Source organism: Balaenoptera borealis (genome assembly GCF_965194805.1).
Source record: "Balaenoptera borealis genome assembly, chromosome: 12".
Classification (NCBI taxonomy): domain Eukaryota; kingdom Metazoa; phylum Chordata; class Mammalia; order Artiodactyla; family Balaenopteridae; genus Balaenoptera; species Balaenoptera borealis.
In genome coordinates, this window is record NC_138869.1 from 107,413,494 (window position 1) to 107,432,341 (window position 18,848).

Here is an 18,848-nt window from a genome sequence, read left to right on the forward strand (position 1 = left end):
GTAATCAGATGCTTCTAAAACCTTGACCATATAAAGACCTATTTTTATTTACATGATTATTGTAATTAGAAAAACTTTAAAAAATAAACAACACACATTAAAGTGTACATCAAAATACTATTTAAAATGTTTTGTGAGAAATAACTCCTTTTCTTGTTGCTGAAGATCTAACTTCATATTATGGACCCGAAGCAAAGATCATGACCATAGCATGAAGTGGAGACTCTTCCTGAGCAGGATGTGTGATCTGGAAGGGAGTCTTATTTACCGGTATCAACCTTAGGGTCTGAATACCTTTTTCGGAGCCAAGATGGATAGTCGTATTTCTAATGTTGTAGTCTGTGTCGTCTCATTTAATTGGTTTCTGCCCAAGACTAGTGTTTTTGTGGTGCTTGGGCCTTGTATTGAAACTCCTCAGATATAAATTTGGCCCTTTTCAGCCCAGTGTTTAGAGAGTGGAGGCTGCAGGAAGGGCCTCTGAGCCAGGTGTGAAGGACAGCAGTGCCGCAGCCTCTCGGATCAGTGGGTTTTTCATCGTGAAAGTCAAAATGCAATGTCAAGAAGCTCCACTTTCATCACCAGCTTCCCCTCTCCTGCCAATAGCAGGGGTGGAAAGGAAATGCCAACCCACGTGGTAAAGCCACAGTGGAGAATCTCAAACTGTTTCATTTATACAAACACATGGCTTATATTTGAGGTACAAAATTTTATTTTAAAAAGTCCATTAAAGATATCTTCTGCTTTTTGCCTCTGAACATTGATCATGCAACCTCTTTGGAATTTAGAGAATTTAGAAGAGAGGTACAAGCGATGCATTTAGAAAAGAAATCATCCAGCCCCTCCAGCAAGCCTGGGACTATCTGCCCCTCCAGTTTTCCTTTTGGGCTATGGGATCCAGTGCTGTGTGGCAACGAAGTCGTGAGCCTGGATATGTGTGGGTAGGAAGACAGGGTCACTACTTTATAGCAGTGCTGTCTTCAACTGGGGCAGTTTTGCCCCTCCAGGGGACACCTGGCAATGTCCAGAGACCCTGCTGTTTGTCACAACTAGGGGTGGGGGGAGGGGAGAAGAGCACTATTGGAGAGGCCAGCGTTGCTTCCAAATGCCCCACGATGCACGGGACCGCCCTCCACACACACAGCTATCTGGCCCAAGATGCCAGTAGTGCCAAGGCTGAGAAATTTTGCTTTACAGTACCACTTCAGTGGTGTGTGTGTGTGTGTGTGTGTATCTGCTGGGACTGGAGGAGACTTAGAATCAGAGCCAACAATACTGTTACGCGCCCACCAAACACTGGGATCTGCTCTGGCAGCCAGGTGACCTTACCGCACCCTGAGCGCCTCCCTCCCGGGAGGGCTGAGCACACTGGCACACCTGCTCTGCCGGGCAGAGGGCGGGCAGCGATGCTGGGTGGCCGGGTCACGTCAGTCTCCTAGCCCTCGAGTGCCTTCACTCCTTCCTGGTTTCAGGTGGGCTTTGAGAGGCTGACTGCTGCAGGCACAAGGAGCAGACGCGGAACCGGTCCTTGCACAGCCCAGCTCACAGGAGAAAATGAAGCTATTGCTACAGCACCCCGGGGTAAACTGAGGAAGCTGCTCAACACTGATCCGCCCTGAGGCTCCAGTCGTCGCCGGGGTGACGCGGTCAGTACTCCCAGCACGCCTGCTCCCTCTTCAGGGCACGCAGGTTGGAAAAGGTACCTGAAGTGTCAGAATGCTAGGGAAGAACCTTCGTACTCGTCAGAATTAGTAGCAATTCTGCGCAACGACAGCCGGGGAAAGTCTGCTATTTTTGTTCTCTATTTTTCCCCCCTTGTTTGTACTCCTTAAAATCGCTTCCGTTAATTTACAGAGTGCAGACGGCATATAATTCCTGAAGCCTGTAGTGACTGATACAGAATTTGATCCTGACGTTAAGAGACCCTGTAATTTTGGAATGAACTGTGGTTGTGATACAAAAAAATCCCATTTGACGAGAACGCAGCATTTTACAGCGCTTCGATTATAACAGGAGCCTATGTAGAGAAGACAGTGCAGAATTAGGAAGCTGATTTAGTTTATAGTCTCTGAATTTTTTTGTTTTTTCCTTGATCAAGCAAAATTTCAAGAAACTGAATGAACAGCATCACTGAAGGTTATGGAATAATCTGAAAGAAAATGATCTCCCTTAAATCTCTCTCCCTTTCAAAACACTATTAGGCTTCTTTTTTGATTGGACCTTGGCCATGAATAGGTCTTCCTGTGTAGTGGGTTGTTTGCTGTAGATTTCTTTTCCCATCCTGCAGCTATGAAAGGCAGGAAATGATTTTTACGCACAGGACCCACATCAGTGAGGAAAGAATTCTGAACCTTCTGAGGCAGCAGGCTTTCGGTGGGTCGCTCACCGAGTGAGGAGATGGCCTCATGCTGCAGGAGCCCCTCCCTGTGGGCTTAGTTCTGGCTCATGCGTATCAAGCAGTTCAGCAGGTCTACCCTGGAACACTCGCAGAGCGCATAGGCCAGCTTTCCCACGGTGGCCCCCTTGCTGCCTTCCCTCATCAGCCACTTCTGGAGCATCTGGTAAACCTTTTCTTTCAGTCCATCTCGCTCATAGTCATGGTCAATTTCATCAATCTGAGATTGAGAGAAGCCCAGTTTACGGGCAAAGTTTTTCCAGTGCTTGCCCAGATTTTCTCTGACTGGGTCCAGGTGTCTATCAGTCAGACTAGTGGTATTATCTGCCAAATAGAAAAGAGAAGAAGACATCAAGCTATGGCCATTTGAACATCTAGCTTCAAAGACCTGTATAAAGTGAAGAGTACCAGGAGACGGTGACAAAGATAACTTCTTCTTGCTACAGTTGTGGGCTCATCGGTTGATACTTTACCTGTCTGCCAGCCCATGTGGAGGAACCTCTTCCCCCCCGGGAGGTGCAGGTCTGAGGCACAGCCCGAGGCTTAGAGAGGAAAACACCCCTCTGGCTACTAGGCTGTTCTGTACAACCTGAGCCACAGCCCTTGTTTATATCACACACTCCTGATGTAAAGGGGGAAGACACCATTTTTGCTCCTTTTGGGCATTTTCCGCTTACATCTGGCCAGAGTTAAGGTCATTCAACTCAGGATACCCTTCACCCAACAGTTTGCTTTCCTCTTACTTAATCAAGGAAACTGAGACCACCGACTGTGAGCTGGTTTGATTACACTGCCTTCCCTTGTCTTTTAATGGATGAGGTATTTTTGGACTTATCCCTCCCCTACCCCAAGTGCTGTCCTCTTTCCTCCTACAGCCGTAACCTCTCTCTTTCTACTTGTTCCTTCCTCTCAGGCCTTCGTAAAAATAATAAAATGAAGCAAAATAAAAGTATAAAACCACCAAAACACCACAAACAAACCCACTTCCTTGATCGTCGTCTGCCCTCAGTAAGCTGAATATGAGGAAGAAGACACCTCATTTTCCCCCAACTCCCCACAGTGCAGCTTCTGCCATCACCACGGGACGTCAGGCGTCCAAAATTCTGTCAACGCTTCGCCAGGAGAGGGACCCTGGGTTTCATCAGATTCTCAAAGGTACCCTTGTCACCCCCAAAATTAGGAACATCCGCTCTAGTATTTTAAAGACTAGCCTTCAAATGGGTTAGACCAGGGATTGTCAAACTATGGCCCATGGGCCAAATCCAGCCCGCTGCTTGTTTTTGTAAACAAAGTTTTATTAGAACACAGCGACGCCCATTCGTGTACATACTGTCTGCGGCTGCTACTGTACTACAGTGTCAGCTGAGCGGCTGCCGCAGAGACCTCAGGACCAGTGAAGCCTAGAACATTTACTACCTGGCCCTTGATTTAAAAAAATTGCCCATCCTAGGGTTAATTAGAAAGCTGCGTTCTTAAATCACATTGCTTTGGCCTCATGACTGCTTTTCCCAGGTTGTGTTTTGGGATTAATGTTATGAGGCTGCATAGTGGAACCCCATAAGAGAAAGCCCTCTTATTTTTATTATGCATGTGCAGTTGAGGGCATAGTCTTCTATCTTTTACAGAATCCCTCTTGATGAGGACCTGAGGGAGCTACTGCTGCTAGGTCTAGGTACTAATACTGATGCGATGATGATGATGGTGTGTTTAACACTTGTATGTCTTTCTATGTGCCAGGCAGTGTACTAAGCTCTTTATTCATACTGACTTGTTTAACTTTCACAGCAAATCCATGAATGAGATATTCTAATTATCTCCACAGTAAACATAAATAAGTTACAAAGCAATTACATGGAAATTACAGAGCTATTTTAGACAGGAAAGATAGGGCACTTTCACAGAGAATAATCAGAGGTAAGACAGTTCAAGGTTACTATAGATGGGCCCTTCAAGGGCATCTTACCGAAGATATCTTGGTACTTAGAAGCTGGGCCTTCTTTCAAGTTCATGTGCGTGCTGTCCAGTACCACTGAACTCATTCCGCCAATCTCCATATAATTATTGTTTCCAATCTGAACGCCAGAACTGTTGTATATGCTATATTTTAAAGGCTCATCTGATTAGAGAGAAACACACAGGTAAGTACATCTAGACTGAAAGCAAAAGAAAAAAGTACTACATGGTAAAGGGGCAGGGCTTTACTCCAAATGCTTAAGTTAAATTATTTATCCTACGCCACCCTTTGAAATTTTCTTCTTTAAAAGGTGGCTGAATCATCTCACATCCATTAGGATGGCAACTATCAAAAGTACAGAAAATAACAAGTGTTGGCAAAGTTGTGGAGCAATTGGAACCCCTATGCACTGCTGGTGGAAATATAAAATGGTACAGCCACTGTGGTAACCAGTATGGTGGTGCCTCAAAAAATTAAAAATAGAATTACTATACAATCCAGCAATTCTACTGGGTATATACCCCAAAGAACTGAAAGCAGGGTCTCAATCAGGTATTTATACACCCGTGTTCATAGCATTATTCATAATAGCCAAAAAGTGGAAGGCACCCAAGTGTCCAACAGCGGATGGATAAATAAAATGTGGTCCATCCATACAATGGAATACTATTCAGCCTTAAAAAAGAAGGAAATTCTGACACAGGCTGTAACATGGGTGGACCTTGAGGACACTGTGCTCAGTGAATAACCCAGTCACAAAAGGACAATTAGCATAGGATTCCACTTATATGAGGTCCCTAGAGTCATCAAATTCATAGAGACAGAAAGTAGAAGGTTGATTGCCAGGGGCTGGGAGGAAGGAGAATGGGGAGTTACTGTCTGATGGGTACAGTTTCAGTTTAGGAAGAAGAAAGAGTTCTGGAGATGGATGGTGGTGATGGGTGCCCAACAACGTGGCTTTCATCACCAGTGGTAGTCTTTGGCCTATATGAGATAAAAAATGGAAATATCCAAGATTTATTTCTTACCTTCAGAAAACAGCAAGCAAGCGAGAGAATACAAGCAGATACCTTCACTTACATCAGAGATTGGACACAGTGGAGCTACTGAGATTCGGGTTAGAGTGGAAGATGCCTGCTAGATGCAAGGACCTGTGGCCCGACGCTTGCGGGCGGCTGCACTGACTTCTCCCCAAACCAAGAGCCTAGGCCAGGTGGTCTGATGGAGACTTATTCCGAGAAGGCAAGGTGTGTCTGTCTGGTGGCTGAAGACCCCAAACAGCTTGTCCTTTGTTCGCTTATAGTCTACAACAGAGCTAATGGCTGCTTTATTTTCAGGAAAAGTTAAAAAATAGAACAGTGTGACTGAAAGGCCTGTTTACCTCTTGATGGCAAGGAGCTGAATGGAATGGTGGGTGTGTTTCCCAGTAGGTTGGTCTCAGGCACTGGCGTTTTATACAGGCTTGGCATGTGGCCTGGATTTGGCCCATACCAAACTCCTGGACCTGCGGTTCTCAGGTCCACTGGACTTGCTCCAAAACCGAGTGGGGTACACAATCCATTTCTCCAGGAGAGTAACTGGGGTTGGCTGGTTAGCCCTGTTGGTTGCTGTACCACATTACCATGACTGGCTGCACCGGAGTAAGCAAGGCCTTTTAGCCCTGGGTTCTGAGCATTCTCATAAGGTCTCTGCTGTGCAAAAGGGTCATGGGAGACCCTCCGTCTCCTCTCTTCCTGTCTACTGTCAGCCACGTTGCGCCCGGGCTGCCCTCCGGTGTGCCCGTCCATGCGGCTGCCATACAGATGGTAGTTGGCCTCCTCCTGGAGTTTACTGTGCAGTCGGAGGTCCTGCTGCTGCTGCTCTGGGGCAGGAGCGAACCAGGAGTCCTCCACAGGGCCCAGCCCGAAGCCCCGTGAACTGTGCAGCGAACTGGGCTGTTCTGTGGCTGAAACGAAATGAATCGGCGTCGGGAAGAGTTTCATGAAACATGAAGAAGTAAAAACCTGAGCACAGTCATGAATCTGTACCTTGGGGTAACACACTGAAAACTCTGAGAACAAATAAAAAGCGTTTACTAGGTGGTTTTCCTCCTGTGAGTTACACAGGTAGTAAGTAGTCGTCCCTGCCTGGCAGTGTGAGAGCACGAGAGAAGTTATAACCAAGCAGCAGCAAAGTGGGTGTTGTAGGAATGACCAAGGAAGAAAGGGACTTGTGCTGGAGCAGCGGAGGTGCCTCCTTGTTGTGACGCAGGGCTGGAAAATAAGAATGGCAGCAGTTCTGTGCTAAGCACTTGCGTGGATTCTTTTATTCTTTAAAAGCCCTATAAGAGTAGGAGCACTTATTATCACAATGATGGATGAGGCTTACAAGAAGTCAAGTAATTTGCCCCAGAACAGACAGCTGATAAGTGGCTTCAATATCTTATACTCTGCTTCCCCTTCTGTTAAATGAAAAAAGTATCCCTGCTTGAATCTGAGGCCAATCTCCCTGCATGTACTCTGGACCCAGTCATTCCTGACCTTCTCAAGGACTTTGCTCCCACATATGTTCCCGTCTTTTTCCTGAGCTGTCACTTCCTCCCTATCAGATATATTAGGCCTCTTGTGTTCAGGATACTTTATGATTTTGGTGAACATGTTGTTACCTAATATTTCAAATATATGTACGTTAACTCCGAATATATTAGAAAGTCCTTTAAGCCAGCTGTTAAATTTTATAGCTTCTTCTGTTTCTCATATAGTTGTAAATAGCATTTTAGACAGTACAGTGAGTGAATGAGCAAACAAATAAATGAATAAATAGATTTTCAATCACAGTATAAGTTACCTGAATTTGACCTGCTTGGAGGTATTGCTACACAATCAATTTGGAGAGACTTCATTCTCTTTACAATTTCATTTTGGCCCGGATACTCTTTCTAGAATTAAGAGCATAAAGACATACTTTAGTAAACAGCAGAAAATATTGGGTTGGCCAAAAAGTTCCAGAAAATTGTTGTAAGGAAGAACGAATCTTTCAAAAGGTTGAAATTTCACATAGCTCTTACAAGCAGTAAACACTTCTTTAAGAAAATAAACTTTTTTCCCTAAATAGCCAGAACAATCTTAAAAAAGAACAAAGTTGGAGGGCTCACACTTCCTGATTTCAAAAGTCACTACATAGCTACAGTAATCAAAACAGTGTGGTATTGGCCTAAGGAAAGACATACAGACCAATGGAATATAATGAACCCAGAAATAAACCCTTGCATATATGGCCAGTTGATTTTTTATTTTTATTTTTTAATTATTTATTTATTTACTTTTGCCACACAGCATGCGGGATCCTATTTCCCCAACCAGAGATCGAACCCTTGCCCCCTACAGTGGAAGCACCAAGTCTTAACCACTGGACCGCCAGGGAAGTCCCTGGCCAATTGATTTTTGACAAGGGGGCCACAACCATTCAATGGGGGAACACTGGTATCTACATGTGAAAGAATGAAGTTAGATCCTTACCTTTCAACATATACAAACATATATAAAAATTACCTCAAGTGGATCAAAGACCTAAGCTTGACTAAAACTATATAACTATAAGAAGAAAACATAGGGGAAAAGCTTCATGACATTGGATTTCACAATGATTTCTCGGATATAACACCAAAAGCACAGGCAACAAAATAAAAATAGGTAACTGGACTACATCAAAATTAAAACCTTCTGTACATCAAAGGACACTGTCAAGAGAGAGAACAGACAACCCACAGAGTAGGGAAAAATTTTTGTAAATCACATAAATATAAGGGATGAACATCCAGATTATATAAAGAATTCCTATAATTCAACAACAAAAAACAAACAACCCAGTTGAAAACAGGCAAAGGACTTGAATAGATATTTCTCCAAAGAAGACATACAGATGGCCAAGAAGCACATGAAAAGATGCTCAACATCATGACTCAAAGAGAAATGCAAATCAAAATCACCATCCATTAGAATGGCTATTATCAAAACAAAACAAAACAAAACCCAGAAAATGAAAAGTGTTAGTGAGAAGGTAGAGAAATTGGAACCCTTGTGAGTTGATGGTGGGAATATAAAATGGTGTAGATGTTATGGAAAACAGTTTGATGGTTCCTCAAATGTTTAATGTATAATTATCATACAATCCAGCAATTCCACTCCTAGGTATATACCCAAAATAATTAAAAGCGGAGACTCAAAAAGATACTTGTATACCAATGTTCATAGCAGCATTATTCATTATAGACAAAAGGTGGAAACAACTCAAGTATCCATCAAAGATGAATGAATAATCAAAATGTGACATATACGTACAATGGAATATTATTCAGTCTTAAAAAGGAATGAAGTTCTGATACATGCTACAAAATGTTTTCAAGGATGAACCTTGAAAACATTATGCTAGGTGAAATATGCTAGACACAAAAAGACAAATTGTATGATCCCACGTCTATGAGGCACCTAGAATAGTCAAATTCGTAGAGACAGAAAATAGAATAGAGGTTACCAGGGGCTGGGGAGAGGGAGGAATGGGGAGTTGTTGCTTGGGATACAGAGCTTCTGTTTGGGATAATAAAAATGGAAATGGATACTGGTCGTGGTAGTACAACATTGTGAGAATAGTTAATGCCACTGAATTGTATACTTAAAAATTGGTTAAGATGGTAAATTTTATGTTATGTATATTTTACTACAATTAAAAACAAAGATAAAACTTCTTCCCTTATAAAAATAATAATACTCATTATAAAAGATATAGAAAATGTATATAATTATCTTTAAATAGAAACCTACACTCAAGTGAAAAAATTAACATTTTGTATTTCCTACAAGTTTTTTCCCCTGGTCATATTTGCACTATGCTCTTAACAGAGTGCCTGCTACATAGGTAGATGATCAAAAATATTCAGAATCAACATATGAATGATTTAGGGGAGAATGACACAGGATATTAACTATGTGTACAGTTTGTAGCATTTTGTATCTTGCTTTTTACTTAACACATAAGCATTTTTATGTTATTTTTTTTTTCTTTAATTGGAGTATAATTGCTTTACAATGTTGTGTTAGTTTCTGCTGTACAACGAAGTGAATGAGCTATATGTATACCTATATCCCCACCCTCTTGGACCTCCCTCCCGCCCCCCATCCCACCCATCGAGGTCGTCACAAAGCACCAAGCTGAGCTTCCTGTGCTATACAGCAGGTTCCTACTAGCTATCTATTTTACACATGGTAGTGTATATATGTCAATCCAGATCTCCCAATTCGTCCCACCCTCCCCTTCCCACCTTGTGTCCACATGTCCATTGTCTACGTCTACGTCTCTATTCCTATCCTGGAACTAGGTTCATCTGTACCATTTTTCTAGATTCCACTTATAAGTGATATTATACAGTATTTGTTTCTCTCTTTCTGACTTACTTCACTCTGTCCCTAGGTCTATCCACATGTCTACAAAAGGCACTATTTCATTCCTTTTTATGGCTGAGTGATATTCCATTGTATATATGTGCCACATCTTCTTTATCCATTCATCTGGTGATGGAGACTTAGGTTGTTTCCATGTCCTGGCTATTGTAAATAGTGCTGCAATGAACACTGGGGTACCTGTGTCCTTTTGAATTATGGTTTTCTCAGGGTATATGCCCAGTAGTGGGATTGCTGGGTCGTATGGTAGTTCTGTTTTCAGTTTTTTAAGGAACCTCCGTACTGTTCTCCATAGTGGCTGTATCAATTTACATTCCCACCAACAGTGCAAGAGGGTTCCCTTTTCTCCACACCCTCTCCAGCATTTCTTGTTTGTAGATTTTTTGATGACCATTCTGACCGTGAGGTGATACCTCATTGTAATTTTGATTTGCATTTCTCTAATAATTAGTGATGTTGAGCATCTTTTCATGTGCCTCTTGGCCATCTGTATGTCTTCCTTTGAGAGATGTCTATTTAGTTCTTCCACCCATTTTTTTTTTTCCACCCATTTTTTAATTGGCTTGTTTGTTTTGTAAAAGCAATTGTTTTCTTTTTACAGTTATTTCTTATTAGACAAAATATATAAATACAAACTTCTTTTAAAAGATTCAAACTGCTGAATTACACAGAGCAACGCTTTAATGTCGTTCCTTCCAACCCCCTCTCTTCCATTTTCAGAGGTAATCCTTATCTGGAGTATGTTGTGGACCTTTTATTCTCTCTAGGCATTTGCATATGTATTCTGGAAATATACAAATATTTATACATATGTGTGTGTATATATATATTTACATATTTGTGTATTTCCAAATTTTAACTCTCACAAAGGTGCAAAAATCTCCTGAAGCTAAATCTTTGAGCATACATGTGAGTAGGATAGATTACTAAGAGCAGAACTGCAGCAAAAGTTATGTGCTTTTAAAAGTGTGATAGATGCTTCACCATTCAATAAACTTCAACTTTCACTTTTACCAATACTACATGAGATTGTGTTATTCTGCATTTTCACAAACACTTGATATTATCAACCTTTCAAAACTGTTGTCAATCTAATGGATGAAAAATTATAATCAATTCACTTTGCTTTTCTGTTACTGAGACCATATATATTTTTCAACCTTTATTGTCCATTGATGGATTCAGCTTGTTTATATTTTACTCAGGATTTTCACATCTACATTGTTAAGTGAAATTGTTCTGTAAGTTTCCTTTCTTGTATCTTCTTTTCAGGTTTGGGAATCAAGGTTATGCTAGTCTCATAAAATGAGTTTAGGAACGTTCCCTCTTCTCTATTATCTCGACAAGTTGTATACATTTGGGGTAATTTCTTCATTGAATATTTGATAGAAATTGCTGCTGAAGCTATCTGGTTGTGGAATTTTATTGCAGGACTGATTCAATCTCTTTTAACAGTTATGGGAATATTCAGGTTTTCCATCTCTATTTGAGCCAGTTTTGCTAAATTACACAGTTGACCCCTGAACAACATGGGAGTTAGGCGTGCTCACCCCTCTCACAGTCGAAAATCCAAGTATAATTTTACAGTTGGCCCTCTGTATTCGTGGTTCCACATCATGAATTTGACCAAGTAAAGATCATGTAGTACGTATTTATTGAGAAAAATCTGTGTATAAGTGGACCCATGGAGTTCAAACCTGTGTTGTTCAAGGGTCAACATACTTAAAGCTGTTATTGCCTTCTTGGTGAAACGAAACTTTTATCGTTATGAATTATTCCTGATTGCTGTGGTAACGCTTTTTTCCTTAGTGACTATCTTTCCTGATGTCCTTTTGATTACTTTCTTGGTTTGCATTGGATAACCTCTCTTTTATAGTGTAGGTATCCCTCCAAAGTCTGGCAATTGTTGTTTTTTTTAAAAATATTTTAACATCTTTATTGGAGTATAATTGCTTTACAATGGTGTGTTAGTTTCTGCTTTATAACAAAGTGAGTCAGTTATACATATACATACGTCCCCATATCTCTTCCCTCTTGCGTCTCCCTCCCTCCCACCCTCCCTATCCCACCCCTCTAGGTGGTCACAAAGCACCGAGCGGATCTCCCTGGGCTATGTGGCTGCTTCCCACTAGCTATCTATTTTACATTTGGTAGCGTATATATGTCCATGCCACTCTCTCACTTCGTCCCAGCTTACCCTTCCCCCTCCCCATATCCTCAAGTCCATTCTCTAGTAGGTCTGCGTCTTTATTCCCATCTTGCCCCTAGGTTCTTCATGACCATTTTTTTTTTAGATTCCATATATATGTGTTAGCATATGGTATTCGTTTTTCTCTTTCTGACTTACTTCACTCTGTATGACAGACTCCAGGTCCATCCACCTCACTACAAATAACTCAGTTTCATTTCTTTTCATGGCTGAGTAATATTCCATTGTATATATATGCCACATCTTCTTTATCCATTCATCTGTCAATGGACACTTAGGTTGCTTCCATGTCCTGGCTATTGTAAATAGAGCTGCAATGAACATTTTGGTACATGACTCTTTTTGAATTATGGTTTTCTCAGGGTATATGCCCAGTAGTGGGATTGCTGGGTAGTATGGTAGTTCTAGTTTTAGTTTTTTAAGGAACCTCCATACTGTTCTCCATAGTGGCTGTATCAATTTACACTCCCACCAACAGTGCAAGAGGGTTCCCTCTTCTCTACACCCTCTCCAGCATTTATTGTTTGTAGATTTTTTGATGGTGGATAGTCTTGCAATTCTTGACTATCTGACTGTGTATGTGTGTGTGTATCTTAAAATCTCTGTCTGCCTGCCTCTTTTATTTACTGTTGTCTCCCTTTCATGATTATAGCACCATGTTGCTGTAAGACTTAAGACAACAGCTTGTTTCCTGAGTGTGTGAGGAGGGGAGGTCTCTGCTCCTCTTGGTTGGTTAGTTGGCAACAGTCTCTGACATACCTCTCTGATCCCAGGCACCAAACTCACTGCTTCGGCCCTGGGCACATGCTGCCCCTATCTGCTGCTTTAGCACAAGACGTGAGTGGGGAGGAGCCAACTGTTAAAACTGACACCACCGTGGCTCCCAAATGAGAACGCCTACCAACGTCCCGTGTGACCACCCACTTCTTCTACACATTGACCCGAGACTTCTTCCTCCATGACTTCTTGAGTATTCTGTTTGGGTCAGCCTTTTAAAACTTTTTTCCTGTTTTATGTCTCAACAGATATAATTCTGTTGGCTTTTTATCTTTCAAGAATTCCTCAAAATGACTGATCCACCTATGGTACTTTCCATCCTGTTCCAGTAATGCTGTGCTTTTGTTTTCATATTGGTAGATATATGTTCTCTCATTTCATTAGTTTTGACAGAGGAACGGGTCTGGTATGCTAACTTGATGATATCTGCATAAAACTACCTATTTTGTTTTTTTGTGGTTACCAAGCTAGCTTACTTCAAATCTCAGTAATAAAGTATAATGCTTTGGTTTTCATGACTGACAAAATATATGTTTCAATATGTTAGCATTTTGAGCAGCTGCTATGTTACCTACCTTTAAACTCTTCACATCCTCTTCTACATGGTCTTCTAATTGATTTAAATAAAAAGGCTTAAATTTCTCTTCAATGCCTATATATAAAAAAAAATAGTACTTTAAATTTCTTAAGTATTTTCTAAAATAAAATTAAAATATCGCCAATCTATTATCTTTGAATTACTTACCGTAATCTGTGGGCAAAGCAGGGAAATATAAATTTAAATGCCAAATCACTGACCTTCATAAAGAGACTAACAAGACTAACTATTACACGGGCAGGACAAAGGATAGGCTATCACTGGAAACCCAGGGCTCCTGCCTAATAACAGGCGGTTTCTCTGGCTGCAGCACAGAGCCTACCTAATGCAAGTTAATTTCCAAATGAAAAATGGTGGGTGGACTCCTTGTTTCTGTCCCTTTGGCATCTGAGTTACTATAGGATGGAATACTCAGAATAAGGATCTGGTATAAAGTTAGAGCTGTTAGCCTTAAAAGAAAAATGTAACTTCCATTTTTGGGAAGATGGAATAGACATACTTTTCCTTACTTCTCCCACTAAGTATGACAAGAACCCCTATATATTATATATAAAACAAACATATGGAGACTCTGAAAGGAGGAGAGACAAAGTCAGGCTAGCTAGGGACTTTGGGATCTGAGGAAAGACATGGCAGTGAGCTTACTGGATTTTCTTTTTTTCTTTTGCTGCACAGATCTCAGACTTGGACCTGAAGAAGCTGGACACCCAACAAAAAAGCCCAACAAAAGCCTGTTCTTTCTGGCCAGAGGGCTAAGCAAGGGGCAGCCTAGCAAGACAGAGTGCTTAGTCAGTATCCACTCTCCAGCCAAATGCCACAGAAAAATCGTGACTCCATCCCCCACCCCCACCAGCAAAGACTGAGAGGGGAGTTGAGACTCCCGACCCCAGAAGACACTGACGGGGTGCTCCAACACCCGACCAGGGTCATGTCAGAGAAGGCCAAACAGAAGGCCAGAACTTTCCTTCCAGTCAGGTGGTAATGAGCCCCTCCACTCCTGTGGTGTCGGTGGACAACAAGGGGAGACTGAACTTGCATCCTCACCTTGCAGTAATAAGATGCTCCTTCCCCATCCCAATGGGGAACTAGCAGAAGAGGCCTTGGGTGAGTCGGGACTTTCGCCTCCATTGCAGTGTCCACGGAGACCATGTGGACTCCACTGAAACCCTCACCCCTGACCAGTAGTAATGAAAAGCCTCCCACTTCAGGTGTCAACAGGGCCAAGTGGGGAAACTGACTTCCTTCCACCTGGTGCTAACAAGGTAGCAGTCACCCTTTCTTTGTCAAAGCCATGTCAGAAAAGGCCAGCTAAAAACAGAAGGCTTCACTGTAAGAAAATGTACAAGTTTCAATAGAAAAATCATTCATCATACTAAGACCCAGTAAGGTCACAAACTGAATGACAAAAGACAACTAACAGATGCCAACATCAAGATGACAGAGACATTAGGATTACACATCAAAGATTTTTAAACAGCCATGATAAAAATGCTTCAAGAAGCAATTATGAACATGCTTGAAACAAATGAAAAAATAGAAAGCGTCAACAAAGAAATAGAAGATATGAAAGAAATTTCAGTGAAATTTTAGAACTGAAAAATAAAATAAGCCAAATAAAAAGCTCAGTGGATGAACTTTACAGCAGAATGGAGGAGAAAGAGGAAAGTCAGTGAAATGGAAGACAGAACAATAAAAATGAATGGAAATTCTAGCCAGTGCGATAAAGCAAGAAAAGGAAATAAAAACCAAACAGATCACAAAGGAAGAAATGAAAATGTCCCTGTTTGGAAATGACATGAAAATCTAAAAAAATCTCCAAAAAAACTCCTAGAACCAATTAGTGAGTTTGACAAGGTCACAGGATATAAGATTAACATACAAAAAATCAACTCTATTTCTATATTCTAGCAATGAACAAATGGACACCTAAGTTAAAAATACAAACTACTTATAATTGCTAAAAAAAAAAAAAAGGAAATAGATATATAGGACTTGTATGCTGAAAACTATACAACACTGATAAAAGAAATCAAAGACAATCTAAATAAATGGAGAGACGTATTGTGTTCATGGATTAGAAGACTCAATATAGTAAAGATGTCAATTCTCCCCAAATGGATACACAGGTTTAACACAATTCCTATCAAAATCCCAGTAAGATTTTTTTTTTTTTTAGATATAGACAAGATTTTTCAAAATTTTATATGGAAAGACAGGAACTAAAGTCGTTAAAATAACTTTTTTTTTTTTTTAAGTATTTGTTTTATTTATTTATTTATTTATTTATTTATGGCTGTGTTGGGTCTTCGTTTCTGTGCAAGGGCTTTCTCCAGTTGCGGCAAGTGGGGGCCACTCTTCATCGCGGTGCGCGGGCCTCTCACTATCGCGGCCTCTCTCGCCGCGGAGCACAGGCTCCAGACGCGCAGGCTCAGCAATTGTGGCTCACGGGCCCAGTTGCTCCGTGGCATGTGGGATCCTCCCAGACCAGGGCTCGAACCCGTGTCCCCCACATCGGCAGGCAGACTCCCAACCACTGCGCCACCAGGGAAGCCCTAAAATAACTTTTTAAATGAAGAAAAAAGTGGGAGAGATCGGTCTGTCCAATTTCAAGAACTTATGTCACTAGAGTAATTAAGACCATAGGTACTGGAGTAGGGATAGATGCATAGATTAATGGACCAGAACAGAGAACCCAGAAATAGACCCACACAAATATCCCAACTGATTTCTGACAAAGGACAAAAAACAATGCAAGGGAAGAAAGGCAGCCTTTCAACAAATGGCGTTGGAATGAGGCAAAAAGAAAAAAAAAAAAAAGCGAACTTCAACCTAAGTCTCACACCTTATACAAAAATTAACTCAAAATGGATCATGGTACTTTCCCAATAAGACATAAATCAAATAACTGGCAAGAAAGACAACCAATATTTAGTTCTGTGTTATCATTCTTATGTTAGCAATAATAAATTTTCCTTGACAATAAAAAAAAAAAAACAAAACCGAAAAAAACTTAACACAAACTTAAATGTAAAACCATAAGAATTTTAGAACAAAACAGAAAAAAATATTTGGGATCTAACCCTGACAGTGTCCTTAGACTTGACACCAAAAGTATAATACATAAAAGGAAAAATTAATGAATGAGTCTTCATCAAAATAAAAAACTTTTACTCTGTGAAAGACCCTGCTAAGAGGATGAAAAAAACCAAGCTACGGACTGGGAGAAAATATCTGAAAACCACATGTCCAAGAAAGGAATACTATATAGAATATAGAAAGAACACTCTAAATTCAACAGTGAAAAAACAAAATCCAATTAGAAAATGGGCAAAAGACATAGAGCAACATTTTTCACCAAGGAAGATACAGAGATGGCAAATAAGCACATGAAAAGATATTCACCAACATTAGCTATTAGAGAAATGCAAATTAAAACCACAATGAATATCACTACATACCTATCAGAGTGGCTAAAATTAAAAAATAGCAACACCAAATGCTGGTAAGGATGCAGAGAAACTGGTGAGAATATAAAATGGTACAGCCACTCTGGAAAACAGTTTGGCAGTTTTGTTTTGCTTTTTGTTGTTGTTGTTGTTGTTGCTGGCATGCGTGATCTTGTTTTTTGGGGTTTTTTTGGCCGTGCCACGCAGCTTGTGGGATCTTAGTTCCCCGACCAGGGACTGAACCTGGGCCTTTGGCAGTGAGAGCACAGAGTCCTAACCACTGGACCGCCAGGGAATTCCCAGTTTGGCAGTTTCTTTAAAAAAAACAAAACAAAACCCTAAACATGAACCTACCATATGACCTAGTTGTTTCACTCCTGGGTATTTATTCCAGAGAAACAAAGACTTATATTCACACAAAAACCTGCAACATGAATATTTACAGCAGCTTTACTCCTATGAAAGAGCAACAGGAGGCACCCTTGTGGTGATGGAAAGGTTCTGTACCTGACTCTGTCAGTGTCAGTATCCCAGTGGTAATGCAGTCCTGTAGTCTGGCCAGATGTTATCAGTGGGGGAAACTAGGTAAAGGGTACATGGGATATCTGTGTTATTTCTTATAACTGCATGTAAATCTACAATTACCTTAAAATAAGAATTTTAGTTTAAAAAAGTGAAAAAGGCATGAGAGAAGAAACCAAGCCAGGATAAGATTCAGCAAATAAGAAAACAGGCAACTAAATCAATCACCCCTCTAACCCTTTGGTGGGAGTGGTAGGTGGGGCTTCAATTCTGTTTTCTCATAGCAGAAATATGAGAGCAAAATCCTTTGTAGGCTCCTAGGTTCCTTCCTGCTATTTATTTTTTCCTCACCTGATTTTCTTATTTCCTCTGCCCCTTTCCTCTGATTTTCTTCTTTCCTCTGCCTCTAGGACTTTAGCAAGATGCTAGGTAACACAGGGGAATGAGAAGAGGTACAAGGATGTGACACGTCCACGTCCCTTTCCTTCTCCTTCTATTATTGGCCCAATCCAAATGACAAAATCACATTTCCAGAGATGCCAGCTTCACAAGGGAAGGGAAATGAAATAAAAGAAGCTAAGAAATAAGAAGGCCTGCGGAAGCAACCCATTCAGCAGATGAATGGACAGACAAAATGTGGTCTACATACCATGGAGTACCACTCGGCAGTGAAAAGGGAGGAGATTCTGACACAGGCTACAACATGGATGAACCCTGAAGATACTGTGCACAGTGAAATAAGCCAGTCACAAAAGGACAAATACTGTATGATTCCACTTAAATGAGGTACCTAGAGCAGCCAAATTCAGAGAGACAGAATGTAGAATGATGGTTGCCAGGGGCTGGGGGAGAGGAGATGGGGGGTTATTGTTTAATAGATACAGTTTCAGTTGGGGAAGATGAAAAAGCTTTGGACACGGATCGTGGTGATGGGTGCAAACATTGTGAATGTACTTAATGTCGCTGAACTGTACACCTGAAAATGGTTAAAATGGTAAATTATGTGTCACGTATATTCTAACACAATTTTTAAAAAGTTAATTATGGGAAAAAAAACCCCACAAAGAAACAAGAGGACCTTATATGCCTTCATGCTCTGGGGAGGGATGACAACTTTTCATTGAACAAAGTGTTTGGAATCTAGAAAATCAGTTTGAAATCACAAGTGGAACTCAGTTTTCTAAAGACTCAAAGCAACTTCGTGTCAGCATCTCACTAGGAAGATCACCACGTGGGAGACCGCGCAGTCACGAATGATGCTCTCACCGGCAAACGTCGGCCGATCGTCTGGATCCACCGCCCAGCACTGCTTCATGATGCTGATAGCCTCCCGCGGGCAGTGCTCAGCGAGGTCCTCCACATCTGGCCTGTCCCCAGATTTAACGCGCATTATCACCTGCTGCTCACAGATAGCGTCTACGAAACAAAGAGGAGCGTAAGTTGAGCTTTCAGGTCCTGCTCCTCTCAGGCAGGGAGGTGACAGAACTCGGACAAAGCCACTGATCTCTCTCTGCC

At 41.2% G+C, this 18,848-nt stretch overlaps 1 protein-coding gene across 6 annotated transcripts in view; it reads right to left on the reverse strand.

Annotated features, from left to right (window-relative positions):
- Positions 1-686: 686 nt before the first annotated feature.
- RIPK1 (receptor interacting serine/threonine kinase 1) overlaps positions 687-18,848 on the reverse strand; it is a 37,738-nt gene continuing 19,576 nt past the window's right edge. For all 6 annotated transcript variants that reach the window (XM_082346027.1, XM_082346028.1, XM_082346031.1 and 3 more), the window contains 6 exons: positions 18,600-18,749; positions 13,343-13,419; positions 7,173-7,263; positions 5,728-6,291; positions 4,356-4,508; positions 687-2,716 (listed from right to left, as the gene is read on the reverse strand). In XM_082346027.1, the coding sequence (XP_082202153.1) occupies positions 2,430-2,716; positions 4,356-4,508; positions 5,728-6,291; positions 7,173-7,263; positions 13,343-13,419; positions 18,600-18,749 (1,322 nt within the window). In that variant the 3' untranslated portion in view covers positions 687-2,429. The remainder of the gene's footprint in view (positions 2,717-4,355; positions 4,509-5,727; positions 6,292-7,172; positions 7,264-13,342; positions 13,420-18,599; positions 18,750-18,848) is intronic.